Source organism: Alligator sinensis, unplaced genomic scaffold (assembly GCF_000455745.1).
Source record: "Alligator sinensis unplaced genomic scaffold, ASM45574v1 scaffold701_1, whole genome shotgun sequence".
Taxonomy (NCBI): domain Eukaryota; kingdom Metazoa; phylum Chordata; order Crocodylia; family Alligatoridae; genus Alligator; species Alligator sinensis.
The window spans coordinates 1,236,940-1,256,126 of NW_005841915.1; the positions used below are offsets into that span (position 1 = coordinate 1,236,940).

General features: G+C 40.1%; 1 protein-coding gene across 1 annotated transcript in view; it reads left to right on the forward strand.

Moving 5' to 3' along the window:
- DCC (DCC netrin 1 receptor) overlaps positions 1-19,187 on the forward strand; it is a 1,018,850-nt gene that overhangs the window by 661,222 nt on the left and 338,441 nt on the right. The window contains exon 8 of the mRNA XM_025198166.1: positions 18,261-18,417. Coding sequence (XP_025053951.1) covers positions 18,261-18,417 — 157 coding nt within the window. The remainder of the gene's footprint in view (positions 1-18,260; positions 18,418-19,187) is intronic.

The following is a 19,187-nucleotide window of genomic DNA, read 5'->3' on the forward strand; positions in this document are numbered from 1 at the left end:
ACGTAGACATGACTTCACAACAACAGGAATGCATGGGAAACTACATGGATGCTTTCCATGAAAAGCAGAATACATAGCATTGCAATGTCTGAACAGATTATAGAGTTAGGGCTCAACTGATTTTTGTGTATGACCACTGGCAGAAGCTTAGATAACTAGGACACTACCAACAGTAATGGTTGATGATTAGTCACAAGGGACTTTATGGACCTCTGAGGGCCCAAGTAGTATCTAAATGCTGGACTTTGCTGCTAAAGTGGATTTATCCTTGAATAAAAGACATAGGTTTTAAAACAGGCTTTTAATGTGACAACTCAACCTGTAAGCAAATGTCAAAGCAGAGGGCCTGACATTAAGAAAATTGTGCCCTAAATCTATGTGTAGAATTCTAACCAGTGTGTGCATTATTAGGGCATGGGTGGTCAAGGGTAATTTTGATTTGATTTTTGAGGACCTGGACTCAAGTACATTCCCTGAAATCTGTTTCAATTAGGAAAAGAATATTAAGGATATTAATTGTAGTAATTTAGTTATGTTTTTAATTTTAATCCTGCTTTCATATTAGATTTTGCAAATTTGCCTGAGTTTTGGACAGCCTGGCAAATAATGAGTCATAATTAAAACCATTATTTCTTTCTGAGTAGCATGGAAGATGAATAGATTTCATTTTATGCAGAAAATAGTGCTTTTTATATATAACCCAGATTCCAGTGGTTTCAGCAGGTTTTAAGTGGAAAGCTGGTAGACTGTTAACCTCTTATGCAGCCACAGTAATAATATCGAATAGTTATTGTTACTGTTAGAATAATATTACACATTGCATTATTGATATAATGGCTTAAGTATAAGCCAGTGCTCCACAGAATACAAAAAATACGAGATGAAATCTTAGTGCTATTGAAACCAACAGAAAAACTAATGATTTCAACCAGGGCCATACATAGGCATTACAATTTTACCAGGAGCATCACTGTTTTCCTGGTATCTACTACAAGCATATTTTCAATTTCTCCCTGGGGAAACATGCCCTCTTCAGCAAGTAGAGCAACAGTTCAAGAAGCAGAGTACTAGGGGTGTGTGAAATGGGCTGTATTCGATTCAGATTCAATTAGCTGATTTGGATCACTGTTCCCAATTCAATTCGGCTGAATCCGAATCTGAAGATTCGATGCTGATTCGGAGAATAAGAGATTCGGCCATAGACACAGCTTTAAATGTTTTTTCTACATAACTAGAGGTACCAGGCGTGGTTCATGAATGCTGTTATGCTGGAGTGGATGGAGCGTCCCACAGCAGTGCAGCCCTCCCCCCTCCCTCCTACCCCTCCCCCGCTGTGTGCTCGGTGGCAAACCCAGAAGTGGACCAGAAGTACTGTCACTGAGCTGGGGGAACACAGGGCCCCCCCCGCCGCATACTCCCTGGCAGACCCAGAAGTGGACCAGAAGTTGTTCTGGTCCAATTCCGGGTCTGCTGCTGAGCATGCTGGGGAGCCCCCCTGTGCTCCTGTGGGATGCTCCATCCACCCCACCATTGGGGTATGTAGAAAAAACATTTAAAGCTGTGTCTATGTCCGAATCTCCAAATCTTTCCGATTCAATTCAGAGAGATTAAAGGGTCTCCTGATTCTATTCAGATTTGGAGATTCGGCCACTGAATCAAGCCGAATCTCCACTGAATTGAATCAGAGGCCGAAGCTTCACACAGCCCTACAGAGTAGTGAGCCAATTTAGCAAATTGCAACCTGAGTTAGATTGGTATAAAACCTATTGGAAAACTCTAAGGTAAATTCATAGGTGATGTAAATAAAGATGTTTGGTACACATTGAGTAGATAAATCACAGAAAGGGTGCATCTACATGTGCACTTTACCGTGGAGTTGATTAATTAGCTCCACAGTAAAGCATCGCAATCTACACATGCGTCCATATTAGGGCACGGAAAACTAATTTACTCCTCTGTAGGATGGTACTGTCCGGGACAAGTACTATCCTACCACGGAGTAATTACGTGCACTCAAACACACACACATACACTGTAACTGGGGCTGGCTTAGGGCACGAGGGTGCTACAGTGTGGGGGGGCTGCCTGCTGGCTGGCTCTACACTGTAGCACCCATGGGTGCTTTTACATGTGTTGCAGGGCTGCTCTGACATGCTGTAATGACAGCATATTGCGGCAAACTCGATTAATGGTGATTACTGTACTCTAGCCAGCCTTCACATCTCATGTATTAATGTCTTCATACTTCTAAATGGCGACAGGGGTGCTTTAACTAAAGCCTGCTGAATGAGCTTTAGTTCAAGCAGCCCTGGCACCATTTTGAAGTGTGGGGATGCTAATACATGGAATGCTGTACTGCTTTAATTAAAGTGGATCTTGTTTTATTTAAGCACCCCCCTCCCACCCTGGAGTACATGTAAAGGTGCCCTTTGTGTACCAGCCCACCTCTCTACTACCTGGTGCTGCCTGTGCCAGCCCAGGGATGCTCCAGGCTGGCTCAAATTGCTGTGGTCTCAGGCACATGCGCAGACACTTTGCTTGAGAAGCAGCTAACCCTGTGTGAATTGCACTGGAGTTTATTCAGGCATATTAATAGCACATGTAGATGTGCCCAATATGTGTAAATTGGTAACAAAGCAGCAGAGTGTGAATCTATGTGATAATCAGCGTTAGACACAAGACAGAATATTCAGCCTCCGCAAACAAGCCAGAGCCTGGATCCTGCAGTGCGCCTGGTAGAATTGGGCAAATAATGACATGTTTGGTTCAGTGACATCATCATCATCTTGAAGCTGCTGCCGCTATTAATAGAAAGGTACCTTGCATTTAACCAAAACAGCGATTCTTCAGGGAAACAAAAGAAATGAAAGATTACATTTTGGTTTAACTCAAAAAAAGGTCAATCTGAAACAAATTCTTTTGTTTTGCATTTAAACATTTGAGCTTTTTGGTGGAGGGGGAGGTTCTTTCTTTTTTCATTTAGGTCACTGTCTAAATGAAAGGTGCCATTTGATAATAGAAAGTCTAAAAGGTTCATTCAGAAAATATTGGCACAAACTATTTTCTCATTTCTAAAATAAAACACTTTGAGAACACCAAAATGAATATTTCCACACCTCTAAAAGTTCCCTTTTTGGTCAGCTATGTTTTAAAACAAGTTTTCTTTTCCCTCTGAAGCTCCGTTTTTCACTGAATTTAGTATTCTTTGGAAAAATCCTAGTGACCAAAACCATTACTGTTCCTTCTAAGTTGCCCACAACACGCAGTGAAAGACAAGATGATGATGGTGATGATTAGTAAGAAAGTATAAAATCATTCTGTTTGTCAGGAAATGTAGCAAACAATGCCATTTGCATGTGGGAGTGAAGACCCAGAGTGCTGCTGGATTACATTAATGGAAATCATAAATACTCACAATCACTCACTTGTGTAGTTACTAGTTAGCCTGCACAAATTCCAACACTGTTGTATTCTGCTTAATGTTATTGGTACCTGGCTATAACATTTCTTTTAAGGTCCCTTGGCCACTTTACAAAGCTTTAGTTTATTTCCGTTCTTACAGTGAGAGGTAGCTATTGTTCAATGCATCAGAGATGGTCAACTAGATTAACTGACCAGCATTTCCCCAGGGAACAGTTGTGAGTGATTGAAATCCTGGCAATCAACAAACCTATTCACCCCCACCATTTCTCTTGTTGATTAATTGATTATGATATGTGTCATCTGAGCTATGAAGTTAATGCTACCCCCATTTTGTAGCAATTGCTATTACATGATGATAGCAAACAATCTTAAAAAAAATCATTTTCTTTTAACACCGAATAAGGAACTTTATTACAATCAAGCAAATAACATTGTCCCTATCTCTCCTCACGGTCCTAAATAGTAAAAAACCTTCCATTGCCCCTGCTACTTGTGTCCTATCATGGCTGTAAATAAATTGTATGGATTATCTCTTAGTTGCTTTGATGATGCAACTTATTGTTCCACATGTACAGCAACAAATTAGTCTCTGTATTTCATGGAATAGAATGTTCCTTAATTTGAACATTTGCTAAAAACATTTTATTTCGACTTTCCAAATAACCAGCAGCCATAACCACCCTGGGTTAATTGGAATTTACAGGGTCATGTATTGTTACATTACATTCCTAGACTTTCTAAATCAGATTCAGAGAATGTTCCTCCTATGTGTGTGGTTGTTGGAGATGTGCACACTTAGTGTTTCATTGACTATACTGGGGCTTTCCAACTGGCAGCCTGTAGGCTTTATTTGGCCCTCATCCTCAGTCCAGGTGCTGCTTCCACCATTGCTCTAGCTCCTGTCGTAGGCAGTCTTTGGGCTCCCCCTCCTTCTCCTCCTGCCTGCCCCTGCCCCCAGTCATGGGACATGGGAGCCCATGGCTCAGGGGGACCGAGGGACCCTGAGCAGCTCGGCTGAGTGGACTGGTGGAGGAGGAGGGCTCCACATGACGTGACATGACACGTAGGGTGCACCCACCATGCAGCATGCAGCCTGTGTGGTGTGGAGCCTGTGGCTCCTGGCCTTTCAGAAATTGGACAGTCCTAGATTATATTATATTGTAGTCACATAGGTAGAGAGAAACCTTTGACAAATATGTTCAGGTATGATGCATGAATCCAGCATGCCAGCTACATCTCATCCATGCTGGCAATGCAGGATCCCCAAAAGCTGCCTCAGGGAAGATTCATATGCTTCTGCCTAATCTCTCTTCTGCTCATCTTCTTCACCTCTGTTGACAACTTGACTCTTTTGCTGTCTCCCACATCCCCAAAGTTGTCTGTTCCTTCCCTTCTCTCCTTGCCTAGTCTCCTGCCACATCTAGTCATTACTTGTTCTTGGAAATTTTCACAACCTACCCTTTCTTCATAATAGAGACTGCTAAAGCCATAGACCCCAGAAACTGTATTTCTCAAGGTCTCAAAACACTTTCCTGAGGTACTCGTCCATTGATCATTGTAAAGTTCTCTTTTTTGGTCATTCTTGTCTTTTCTCCCAGGTTGCGCGTTCTGCTCACATTATCTTCCTCCACTTCACTACAATTCTTCTGTAGACTTCATCTCTTTAACTCACATTTAAGTCACATTTTCCAAAACTGAAGTGCTGTACATATCCTATCTCCAAACCATGTATCTGCTCTTGATTCCTTACTTCTGCCTTTGTCTACCATGTTCCCTTTCATCCCTGTAAAACTTCCTGCAGTGAGAAGGTAAAGGCCCCTCAGCTGTGAGCACTGAAGGGGCTCGTCACCCCCATAGTCAGTCAACCCAGAATGTTGGATTGGGATCTTTGTGCAGAGTGCATCTTTATGAGTGGCTCCTTGAGCAAGTTGATCATGTCTTCATAGATAAATCACATGGTCCATGGACTGTTACACAATCCTCCATGGGGCCAGGGCAGTCGCTCCTTGGCTCCAAGTATGTTCCTTTGGTACACTGGATCTCCACAATAAATATAAAGCTTTTGCATGGGATCAGCTTGTGGTAATGGAATAAACCCTGTCTGGATCTGAGGACATCACTTCATCACCTTCCAGGCATGCATCTTAGTCCTTGCTGCTGTTTCATAAATAGGAATAAAAGGCCTATTTATAAAGAAAATATACACAAAGTCCTATTGAAACTGGCCATGCTGCTCCTCCAGGGGACAGGAGGAGGATACAGACATGTGAAAGATAGGTGGCAGTCACATTGCTCAGTGCACTGTGGGAAAATGTGCAGAAGCTCCAGAGATAAGCACAGCATAGGAACCTGTATAAAGCAGAATAGCTGTGCTGAAGAGATAGACCAAAAGTACAATGAACGGCCTCTGAAGCCTGTACAGAAGCTCTGGCTTCTCCCTCCATCTTGTGCTAATTTCAATGGGAGTTGCAGGGGTGGGCTGAAGGAAGGATATGCTTGCCCTCTGGAGTTCGAATGCTGCCATGTATAATATTCCTGGCAGTTCACTGCCCCGTCTGCTGACTACTCAGTCTGATGTAGCTGCATTGTCTTCCAAAACTGAAATCGCTGCATACCAGTAATTGCATTTTGACTTTGCCCCTGCATTTCCAGTTTTGGTGAACACAAGTGACTGGATGGGGCCTGCTCAGAGTCATCTTTCCTGGGATGCACAAAGGACACATTGTAGACCTAACAGGTGGCATTGTAACATAAAGAGCTTCCTTAAACAGGGATGACTCAAGCAGCCCCAAGTAAGATGACAGTAAATGCTGTTTATACACATTAACTATACTGTAGCATCTAGTACTGAAACCATCACTGGACAGAATCTGCCTCTTCCCAAGACAAGCCAAAGTTATCAAGCCTTGTACACGTCACTAAAGCGGGACCAGTGTAAATGAAATGCACCTTCCCCAACAGCAGCAAACCCACAAGTAAAATGTGAGATTAAGAACGGTCTATCCTCACCCATTATTCAGGTTTCCCCTGGCAGAGGTCTCTATTGCTATTCTGCACACCCAGCAGAAGGCCTCCATTAGTCTGATTTCTAGCTCAGTTCCACTAGCTCCCTTAAGGCTACCTTTTCAAGGCATTGCACAGCAACAAGAGCAAACAAATGGGCTGTTCTCCCTCCCCAACTCCAGAGGGAAAACCTGGTGTCTCTTCAGAACAACCTTCCTGGCAATCTTTCCCTCTCTGGGAGCCTACATAGATGTGCACTGAGCAAAAAGTAGGCAGAATATACTGGGTTTTGGGGGGGAGGGGGGTGGTTGTTGTTTTTTGGTGGGGGTTTGGTGGAGGTGTCCCTGTTTACCAGTTTTGGAGCACAGCCACTTAACAGATTAGCTTCCTTCCTCCCCACTATCACAACTCAGCAATTGAACTATTATTCTATATATGCATCTCTGTTGTTTGTATTTAACAAAACAGGAGAGAAAGGGAAAGAAAAGTGCATCTTTAGCTTCTGATCCAGTTACTATGATTATTTGCTCAAAAATCTCTCAGTCTCCATAATTTTTTTCCATCAGACACAAAAATTTAAAAACATCATTTTTTTAAAAAGGGCTTTGGGTTGCATGTTGAGACGTGCTGAATCAGGAATGAGTTCTTCCATCTTTTCATTTTGCGATATGTCAGGGATTATTAGCACACGTGCACATAAATAATTTACAACAAGGCTCCTAATGTCACACATGAGACACAATAAAAATTAGCACTGCACGGCTTGATTCTAAGGACCTCATTATGGAACTGAGGAATAATGAATAGCTATGTAAGAAAAGCCACAGTGGATGAAGTTTTTTGTGGCAATTGGAGCAAATCTTTTACCCAAGAAATTAGGATCCACTTCATCCTGGATTAAATTTTTTAAGCATATGTTGATGTGCATGGGCTCAGTTTAGGAGCCTAAATCCTGCTGCATGGGATCATATTAGCTTTATATGCATGCACACATACATGGTCTCACCCACATATGATTCATGCTTGAATAGGGAAGGGGTTGAGCTTATACATTGGGTACCTGTAAAAATGTGAAGACCGTTGGCACACTAAAAGCATACAGTTTATAAGCTGCATGAAACGTTCTCCTTTCAAATAGAAATGCCAAATTCTGCTGAAGATAAATAGATTTGTATGTACATAAATGAGCTGTATTCAAGTTGAACCTAACTAAGGAGCTTCTAGTACCCCATCCAATCTAGTCTGAACTCCTACATTATTTGTATCTTTCTGAGGGTCTTCTTTCTAGTTAAAAACAAATCTAAAATTTATCTACAGCATGTTAAAGTGTAAAGTTGTTTAATGATGAGACCAAAAATGTATGCTGTCCCCTAAACTTCTGAGTCCAATAACACAGCACACATTAAAATAAATAGGAATCCTGTGAAAACAAATACTTGGGGAGAAAAAAAAATCTCCTGATGAAATATTGACTTTTTTGAGCAGGAGTGGGCAATATTCATGTGTTTTGAAGCTGCCCCTGGAACTAACACTCATTAATTAGAAGTGTTTCTTTTTAACATTGAGACCTCAGAAGTGATCTCAGATTTTCATACTTCAGAACTTTGGACAGCTCCAATTTAAGTAATCTACAGAGGGGGTGGTGAGAATTTTTCTTTCAAAATGTTCATGAGCTGAAAAGCTTAAAAGATTTCCATTACTGAAAAAAATATTTTAATTATTTTAGTATTTTTTTCAGTAAAAGTGGAAGGCATTTTGAAACGGATTCATCTCAAATTGAAAAAAAAAAAAGGTTGAAATGAAACATGCAGATTTTTTTTTTTTAACATGAGAAATTTACTAAAACCAAAGAATCCATGAAACATTTCAGTGTTGCAGTGCCTGTATTTTTCATGGGGGAGGATTTTTTTTTTGCTGAAAAATTCCATTCAGTTCTCTCTGAAATATCACTTTTCTGCATCGGGATGCTGGAGATGTTAGTGTACATATGGGTAATAAACTGTGTTAGTCTGAACACGTTAGAATGCATGGATGCCAGCAGTAGAAATGATGAAACAATGATGAACAAATTTTTTATTCAAGATGTTGTAACAAACATCCTTTCTGACAAAAAATACAAATTTCAAACCTTTAGCTTGATCTAATGAAAGGATGTTAGGAGCATGAAAAGGCTGCAACAGATGTTCCTAATCTGGACCAATTCTAACATGAAGATGTTGCAATTTGTAATCTAGATAGATTTTATTTCATTGAGGTTACATCTTGATAAAATGAAAATCCACCACTAACGATACTGTAATGGAAGTCAGCATCTTGCACAGAGATCTAGCAGAATCTTGGCCAAGTTCCTTAACCTCTTTGTGTGTTGGTTTACCCACCTGAAAAATGAGGATAATAAATCATATTTTGTCTCACAGGGTGTAGTGACACATTACATTTGTAAAAAGCTCTAAAGCCATACATGATCCTGTGTATGTTCCCATTCTTATTACTTAGCTGTCAATAGAGTCATGTTGATTTACAGCAGCTGAACACCTGGCCATGAATGTGAATTCTTACAATATTCTCCAATGCAAATTTTAAGTATTGTTGCAATCTACAAATAACACTTTCTATTAACACAATTGTTAATAGTGATACGATGACTATTTTTAAAAAACAAACTAAAACACTGGTCATTGTAACCTAAAGAGAGGGGAATCAGTCAAAAAATGGTAGTTTATTGTAGAGAATAAGGACACAAGGCACAAACTACAGCTCACACATGGGACTGCAAGCCTCATTTTGGCAAAACCCATTCTATTTTCAGCAGAAATATTTAGAAAAAAATCCCAAAATTGTCCATAAGAAGGAGGTATTTTGGGGCGGGAAGGGAAAAAAAGATCCTTTAGTTGACAAGGCAGTTTTCCATTGAAAAATAGTTTGTGTTTCTTGTTTTTTCTTTCTTTTTCTTTTTAAATAAAAAGAAATAAGGTTTCTTAATGGGCCGAGTGATTTGGGGAACTTCATATCTGTGGTTGCCCAATTTGAAATGCATTAAAGGGATCTTCAGTTAGAGGGGATCAGTTTTAGTTAGGATGCTGACTTTGCCTTGAGAAACTTGTGAATTTAATGCAAGCTTAGTTCAGTTTGGAGAAAGTGATTTAGCTGGGAAGGTCCTTTGGTGGCATACATGGTAGGTGGTATAAATCAAGGAGCTGACTAGAGTCCCCAGAGCTGACATAGATTCAGTTAAAGGTTTGTATTAGAAGGGTTATTGGTGGAGGGCTGGAGAGAGAGGCTATAAATGAAAAAAATGATGGTATGGGGATGGTTTGGACAGTGATTAACCTGCCTCAGGGAGGGGGTTGGACTAGATGACCTCTGGAGGTCCCTTCTCTATGCTTCTATAACCTAATATTCAGCAAGTGGGTATGGAGGAATGGCAGAAAATCTAGTTCCCTTACTGTGCCAACAGTGGACACCCAGAATCATTGCCCAACCTTGAAAATCAAAGCTATGAGCCTTTTTTTTAATCAGGTTTGCTGTTAGTGCCTACTGTCAGAACTGCATGTGACGAGCTGGGGGCTTTTTTAGTGGAAGTATTTTTCATGTTTGTTGTCTTTAATCCAGAGTAAATATTGAATTTAATATTAATTGCATTGAAATACTAATTAAATTTAATACATTGTACCTAATGCTTATTTATTTCCTCTTATATTCTACTGAATTTAAATCTATCCTTCCTTTTATAGTTTTTTTTAATCTAACAAGCAATTTTAACATGTGTAATTATGTGCTGTTTCTTGTCACTAGCAAGTAACATATTTTTTCAGATGTTAACATTCTTTCACAACACAAGTGTTAGGTTTTGTTATTTATTATTTATTTTAATAGCACAACTCAAAAACTCAAAGACTTAACATCTTTACACTTAAAATGACAGTAAATGAGATGGTAATTGATGCATATCTGTGATTTATGAGTACATAATGAGTTTTTATTAACTTAATTAATCATTGCTGCTAGTTATTCCTTTCGTTTGCCTACTTAATGGGTTTTAAGTACAAGCACTGTTCTTAAGCCAATGAGCTCTTTTATGCTTTACAAATTTACTGTCTATTTCCCCACTCCGAGACATTAAAAAAAATGAAATCAGCCAGATTGTCAGCTTAGTAATGAATTCACATTATAGCCCTACTGACCCGACTTCATTCCAAAATTGGGAGAGCTTTAATCCAAAGATAGATGCAGAGATTCTGAGTATAAGAGAGAGCGTGATAGATGGCATAGGGAGACATGAATGCACTACAACTTTGTCCTGCCTAGCATCTTTCATACGATCTACATCTCATCCTGTTTCCCAGAATTAAATGATATATTTCGGCAGAGAGAAGGAAAATAAGCGGCATAAACAAAAAAAAGGTAGTGAGGTGTTTTCAGATGAGATTTTGAAAATAAATGGAGTGTAGAAGAAGCCAAGGCTGTTCCAGATGGCAAGACCATCAGACTTTTACAGACACAGGTTATGGAAATGGACAGCGAGAAGCTGGCATTAGAAGGATAGAGAGAAAATGTCCTTGAGGTACACTTGACTGTACATTGGAAAAGTTTAAACAAGGAGTATTATTTGCAACATTTGTTGTTGTTGTTGTTGTTGTTGAAAAATGCCCATTACTTGTGACTGATTAGAAATGTAATAAAAAATGTATTACCAACTTAAATGTATTACCAGATGAGCTCAAGAGAGTTTTGTGGACTTCATGAATTGGTTAGAGGAACAAGATTATATAGACAAAGGTCCAAAATAGATTTTGAAACTGGCTGGAACATTTCAATTACTTTAAAATGTTGATATAAATTTAGGATGAGGAAGAAGGGGAAAGCATTTTATTTTTAGTTAGCCTTTTCTTCTATTTGTAGATATATTATTCACCCTCCGATTGGTTTCATTTCTGAATGACAATGAATGGGCTCGATTTTAGGAAGGGTTTTATTGAGGAGGAAATGATAGCTAGACAAATAGGAATTGGGAGACATTCAGGGAGAAGGAAATGAGAAAAAAAAGTCAAAAGACAGCATTTTCAGATGAGAGGAGAAAGGAAGAAATTTAAAAGGTGACATAGTTGTTGCAGATATAGTTGTAAATGTAGGAAGAATGTAGGACTCAGCAGCAACAGCAAAACAAGGATCATGCCTTTGATATATTTATGAAATGTGCTCTAAAATGGAAAAATATAAATTATACACCCATGTTATTTAACAATTATTTAATAATTTATCATATTTATTTATCTGGTGGGCATAATTTTGAAAAGATTTGGCCCATTGCTTGTTTTAAGTGTTAACTAGGCATTATCTTGATATCTGGATACCTCTTGGACTTTCAGGTATAAAACTGAAAACATATTGGGTGGGGGAGTGGGGAATATAAGAAAGTTTCTTTTGTTAGAAGAGGGAAAATACCCTTTCTCTCTTGTTGCAGAGAGTTGGACACAGAGCAATAAGGTTGCAGCAAAGGTTTTAGATTGGATGTCAGGGAAAACTTCTTCACTGTTAAAACAGAGGCAGTGGAATAGACACCTCTGGAAATTGTAGAATTGTTCCCATTGGAAGTATTCAAGAGGTTGGAAGGCAATGGTCAGGGATGATCTAGGCATAGTGATGCCTTTGTTCTCCTATGGGTATTTCCCAGGCTTATGGACTTTCCTGTTTCCCATATGGGGCCAGGAAGGAAAGTTTTTAGTAGAGAAAGACCTGGGTGTTACAGTGTTAGCCATCAATATTTTAACTAGAGTCCACAGATGAATTTATATTGGTGTGGGCCAGCAACTAATTAAAATATTGAGGCACAAGGAGTGGTCAAGGGCCATAAGGATTAGCCAGGTAACCTAAGAGTTAAAGCTTAGGGTGGATAACCGCCGAGCTTTATGTGAGAGTTTGTGTAAAAGGGCACAAAATAAACATGCACACAGGGATATATTAAATCAAATGTAAGTATATTATTAGATGTAATATATTATAAGTTATGACACTTTACCACAAGCTATAATTCCTGCGGCTCTACATCATGCAGAGAACCACCAAGGGCTTGATTAGAGAAAAACTCCGTCCAAGTTCAGTTCTCTAAGAGCTCACCTCAGTACCACCCGTGACAGCAACAGAATCAGTACACCTCCCGAATCAGACTCTGGAACAGAAACCCTCTCCTACTCCAACACACAAGCTAAACTCAGACTCTTATATCCGCAAATCACTCCATCTTACTCATCCAATCACTTTGCACTCCAGCCTGTTCATCATAAAGTTTTGTATCAAGCTCATCCTCGGATCATATATTGTCCAATCAACTTCTCACTTACCTCATGCAGTCTGCAACAATTCCCATCATCATACTTTGTAACAAACACTCACTTGGACAATGTCCTGTCCAATAAAATGCCTGTGCACACATTGCCATGCTATTGCACACAGCCCCACACCTTGCTCTTAGCACTCAACAGGTGGATACTAGCCACTATGCATGCTCCCCAGCAAAACTAGGTCACGTATGTCAGCAAAGGGCAAGAGCTCACTCTTGCTAGAATAATCTTAACTGAACCGGCTACTGTGCATGCACAGTATTAAGACCTTACACACTCAACTATAACAACTTAAGCAGGATAGTTGTCCTAACAATTGACTAACAATTGTTCTCATCAACAGTAAGCTGAATATGAACCAACAGTGTGCTTATTCTGCAAAAAAAAACCCTCAAACATACTGGGTTATATTAACAGGAGTGTCCCTTGCAAATCAAGGGAAGTGATTCTTCCCCTGTATTCCACACTGGTGGGGATTCATCTGAAGTACTGTGTCCAGTTTTGGGCCCTACAATTCAGGAAGGATGTGGACCATTTGAAAAGAGCATAGGGCAGAGTAACAGAAAGGTTCCTTAGAGACCTGGGAAGCAAGACTTACAAGGAAAGACTTAATGAACTAGGTTTATTTAGCCTGTAGAAACCTGGACTGAGGGGAGATTTGATAACAGTCTTCAAATACGTGAAGGGTGATTGTAGAAAGGATGGAGATGGACTTTTTTTCTGTGGTCATAGAAGACAGGACTAGGAGCAGTGGTGTCAAGCTTCAACAGAAAAAGTTTCTGTTGGAGATTAGGAGGAACTTTCTAATTATGAGCACCCCCTTGGTGCTTCTGCTGTCGCCTCAAACTTGTGACTTAGGCTATCAACCATGCACCTTAGCTCCCCCACGACCTCAGCCCCCATCCTCAGACTTATTTCACTTATCAGTTTAATAGGATTTGCACCCAGGTCTCTCACAATGCAAGGCTAGTGAATTAACTGGGGCTACCTAACTCTACTATCCCACAGCAATAGTATGCTTTTATATCTCCTTTTAATAGTGTGTCCCCCTGGGGAGAGAAATACATCCTCTCTGTGTTCATTTATCATCTCTGCCTGTATACAACATGTCAGCTCTTTCCAGTCTTTAATAACACTACTTAAAAGGTGGACATATGCTACTGTATAATCAAATCAATGTTCCTCACCCCCAGTATGTGTCTGCTGTATGTGGGTGTATGTTTAAAAACTGTTAAAAATGTGGTGCTTATGCTGTGGCAGATCAATTCAGTTGAGTAGTGTAATAAAGCCAGCCATGGTAATATTTTCTTTTTTTGCCTCCTGATTTTGCAAGAAAGGAGCATTCCCATATCTAGCTTAGACTACCCTCTATCCAGAGGGACTAGAACAGCAGTTATAAAAGGCATTTGGGTAACAAGGCTTCTTCTTTGAGCTACTCTGTTTATTCATAAGAGTCGAAACTTGTTTTTCAGAAAGAACTGATGAATATTGGGTTTGGCAGTAGAGCAGAAAATACAGTAGAGATTTCTAGGCTAGTCACAGATCTACACAGTGGATCAGAGAAAATTTTGCCCAAATAGACAACATTTTCAAAGGGTCCCAGAGCTCACTACTGATACCCACATTTCAAAAAATGTCCAGGAAATTGTCAGTGCTGTAAAATATGGCAAAAACATCTAGGAGCATGAAGGCACCTCTGCCCCTTCTTGCCCCACCCTCCCCCACCAACTGGAGTACAACAAATCCACCTCAAAGCCAAGCACTGCTCCCATGGCAGACAGGCCTTCTCCAGCTGATGCCATGTGGGGATCAGCCTGAGAGATAACTACAGGAGAGAAGTAGTCCTTGACTGCCTGAGGCTGAAGTGAGGAGCGAGCAACTTTTCCCTGCCCTTGCCCCTGTCCTCCCCCTATGGATGAACCTGCAGGGGAGGGAGAGTGGAGGACGGAGGAATAGATGGGGTTCTAGAAACCAGAAGAGAAGAATACAGGTGGTACTAGAAAACTTCTCTCTCTGGAGAAGTTGCTTTTTCAACACTTGAAAACACTTTTTGTTTTCTTTTATGGAAGAGCTGGTTTTCTTCCACACAAAAAGTCCTGACTCCTACATATTAGCATATTGTGCCAGTAAAAAGGCATTTTCCCCAGCAAAAAATGCAATGCCTTTTCATGGCCTTAATCAGAATGATAACATCTACTGACTTATTCAGGGTAAATGATTACTATACGTTCCAAGATAGTAGAGAAAGCTCCATTCTATCAAGGGTTAATAGAAACCACTGAAAAAGATCATCCCTTGTCAAACTCCCACTGTCTAACCAGTGTCAAAATGCTCCAGTATCATAGGAAACGTTCAATGATTTAGTATATTACATATTGAAACAATTTGAGTTTGTTTGTCTTTTTTATTGTATTGCAAGTATAACTGTTTGTTTGCTATTCATAGCTTGTAGCGACTATAAAGATTTTTTTGGCATTCACACAAAATGTCATATTTGAAGCACTATAGTGTTTTCTGAAAAGCAGAGGAAAATTGATATTCACTAGGCTGGATCAGGTGGCTCCCAATCCTGCTATTTTCCTTTTTACCGCTATCACTAAGGTGGTACAAACTTTGGGTTGATCTTAGCAACTTTTTATCTACTTAATAAACTCATTTCTTAACACTGAAATAAAGAGTTAGGAAGATTCTTGGTGCTTTAATAATACTCCCATGCCATCCAGGATTCATTAGAAGATATGGCTTATGGACTTAAAATCAGTAGCTGATGTAAAGGCTAGAGCAGAAACCCAAACATGTTCTTTACTTAGTCACGCATTTCCATTACATGGAATAGAGTTACAGCAATGTAAGCAAACAAGGAATTGGCTTCTTGGCTTGTGTTTGGACAGCACTTAGCTCAGTGGCTTCTGGTCCATACCTAAGGACCCTAGGCAATACTAATAGTACTCAAACTAGTACTAGTAAAAATACTAAGCCCTAGATATAGAGCTGGAATTGTCAAGACTATGATCTAATGTCTTTGGGCATTTGTACATGTCACAGGGATTTACTTTGGTTTAATTCTCCCTAAATTTAAGCAGTGGGTCCTCACAAACACAGCTTCAATACAGGGCAAAATAACACCCCATGGTGTGTACACAAGGGTCAGGCCCAATTCTTACCTGCGTCTCTGGTGGCGAGGAGGAGAGGGTGAACTGCCGGTGGGCCGAGCAGTCCCTGAGCTGGGGAGGTGGGGGGCCTGGTGCTTCCCTTCGCAGCAACGGTGGCACCCGGCCCAAACAGTCCTGGAGGGGACTGCAGCTGCAGGGGGAAGTACCAGACCCCTGCACAGCTCAGGCAGTCAGGCTCTGGAAAGAAAAAAAAAATCAGGCTTGCCGCTTTTTATTGTTTTTTTCCCCCTTCAGTAGAGCGTGGCTGCACAGGGTGCCTGCACAGCCCCTGAGTTACACGGGGCCCGGTGCTTCCCACTGCGGCAAACTAAACCACCTCAGAGATGTCTTATTTTGCTGTGTTCCAAAGTCATTTAATGCACCCCAGAGTCATTTAACAGGCATTACGCTGCTGACACGTTCAAACAGCCGCACCATAAAAGCGCATTATACCGCCAACACGTGCAAACAACTGCACCACTGAAGTGGTGCAAAAGGGCTGCTTTAAAGGCCAATTTTGTGGCATGTACAAATGGCCTTTTCTATTACACCACTGCTCTAGAACAATTCTGTCTTTCTCAATTCTCTCATTGACCATAATTTTTCCTCAAGCATTTGTTACTTTTTACTGGGCATCATCCTACTGAATAGCAGAGCTAATTAAAAGGAATATTTGTGCTAATCAGTGTATGGCCAGTGACATGGCTGTATTATGGACCTTTTTGGAAAGGTTCAGCAATTTAGAGAGGACAAGGAAATAATTTCCGATTTACGATGTGATGTAAATTACATAATTTTGCATTTATATCAACATGTTGAACCGTCTTTCATATGCCTTGGTGATAACACAGGCCATACATTGTGAGCTCAGAGCAAATTAATGCCTATAACCATATTCATGGTATACACCAAACAAATCAAGGTTAGCTGACAGCCCTAGGTTTTGTTGCTTTGGGACTAATACTGCTGCGCAGTTGCCAGGTCTTTTTAAGTGCAATATCAGTAGCCAGTATTCTGTTTTTGCATGATTTGCACTATAGTTTGGCAGTTTACATCAGGCCTGTGGTCTTCTTGTTCTGTAGTACAGTGTGGTAAGCAAATTGACTAATTATTTAATGTCATTTATGAAAACATACATAAAGGGCCTATCCATTGTTCTGGGTGCATTTGGTATTCTTTAAAATAACACAACAAAAAGAAAACCAGCAGTAAATCCCCAGAAATAGATACACAGCCAATAGAAGGAGATTTCTCACCAAAAGTCCAACCTTGCCATCTCCCCCAGCCCCTTTCCCAAAATAATAATTAAAGAAAATCAATCTCTATAGACCCCAGCCTTGTTAGCCAACCAAGCTAAAAATAAGCCTAGAAACTGTATTAAAATAGTATGCTGAATATTAGAAAAAGCCTCTACAAATGTCTGTGTTTCTCCATGACAACAGATAAGGAAGCTGTGACCATGGTAACAACGAGTGGTCTGTGAGATTAGGTCTTCATATTGGACTGCAAAAGAGGAAAGGTGATCATGAATGCTCCATCTGGAGTGCAAATATTCAAGCTAAAGAATATAGTTGATACTGTAAGTACAGGGCCAACTTGTGTTTACTAATTGTAGTTGGCCACCTTCTCAAACACGAGTGGACACTTATACACACACAAACGTTTGATAAAAAGCTACTTTTATAAAATCTACAGCTTGACATCACCATTTTTGTCTCTGGTCAACTTAATGATTTTTTTTTAAAGTGTGCATGCAAACATGCATATACATACAACCAACAGGTGTTCATATGCATCAATATTAATATTAATTCAGGTCTGAGTTTGTGTTTTCTTTCCATTTTTGATCATTCTCCTTAGTTTCTCCCTTTCCCAGCCCAATCAGGGTGGCAACTGTAGCACATAGGTTCTTGTATAGTCAAAAATGATTTGTTTATAAGTAAGTAAATACCCATGTTGTCTTGGGCATAGAAAAGAAGAGTTTACTAATGTGTGAGTATGTAATATGGCTCATGCCATTTTCTGTGATCATATGTATGAGAGAAGCCCAGAATATTAATAGGGCAGTAGCCTCTCAGCTATGTGTTTCTGAAACCAATGTGTGTTGCTGTTGAACTTAATAGATTATTGCATGTTAAGGATATTGTATTTAAAGTGTGGTTTTACTGTTAGTTTTCTTTATTTCTCTTTTTTTCCCCCTTCCTTTTATTCACACCTATTCCATTTCATCTTGGCCTTTTGTTCTCTAATACCTTAGTTGTGCCTACTACAATACTTCCAGTCAGCCCTGATACCCTTTTACCACCAACCTCTCTGACTGACTCCTCTCCTTCCCCTTCAGCTATCCCAAGTTCCAGTGTCCTCCCCTCTGCTCCCCGAGATGTGGTCCCTGTTTTGGTCTCCAGCCGATTTGTCCGTCTCAGCTGGCGTCCACCTGCAGAAACTAAAGGGACTGTTCAGACATACACTGTCTACTTCTCCAGGGAAGGTGTCAACAGGTAGGTGCCAATGACTAACACAGCACCAGCTGCTAACTGCTTTCATCTGTGTTCATGCCCCTCAAGCTTCGCAAGATGCTTAATAATGTCTTGCAAAATGTATGCATCTCATTTGTATTTAGGATGCCTTGATAAAAGCAACATGAAAATGAAAATAATGTTCATGGGAATCTAGCCAATGCAGTTTATTTACCACACTTAACTCTTTGATATCAGTGGGCCTTTGTAGCAAGGCCAGTGTCTATGGATGGAAACTCAAACAATTGCAGTTCACTTGTCTAATATATGGCTGCTAGATTAGCACATTTGCCTTTCATTTGCCTCTGGAAACATAGATTCAAGTGCTTTTCAAGTCACTTGTGAAAGTGAACTTTCCTTAGCCAAGAATGGAGAATCGCCTGTTGGATAAAGCCAACATTCAGTTCATCAATGGCATGGATTTCCTGGGAATAACAGAGGAATGGGTCAGTAGGAGTGGTGCAGGTATGGCAAATGAGAATTGAGATGCTAATCACAGAAATGTAGGGAGGAGCTTGTGCTACACAGTGCCTCTTTCTTATGTAACATGGTAGCATGCTGGAAGCTTGTTCTATAATAATGGCATGGTGGGGTTCGTATTTTTGGCTCATGGGACTTCATGACATATGTGCTGAATTTAGACATGAAATAGATGGGATAAGTTTACCTTGTTTTTGTTTTGTTTGCTAACTGGCAAAAATAAATCCAGTATCTGAGCACTGTACTGGATTTTCCTTTCCCTGCCCAACCTC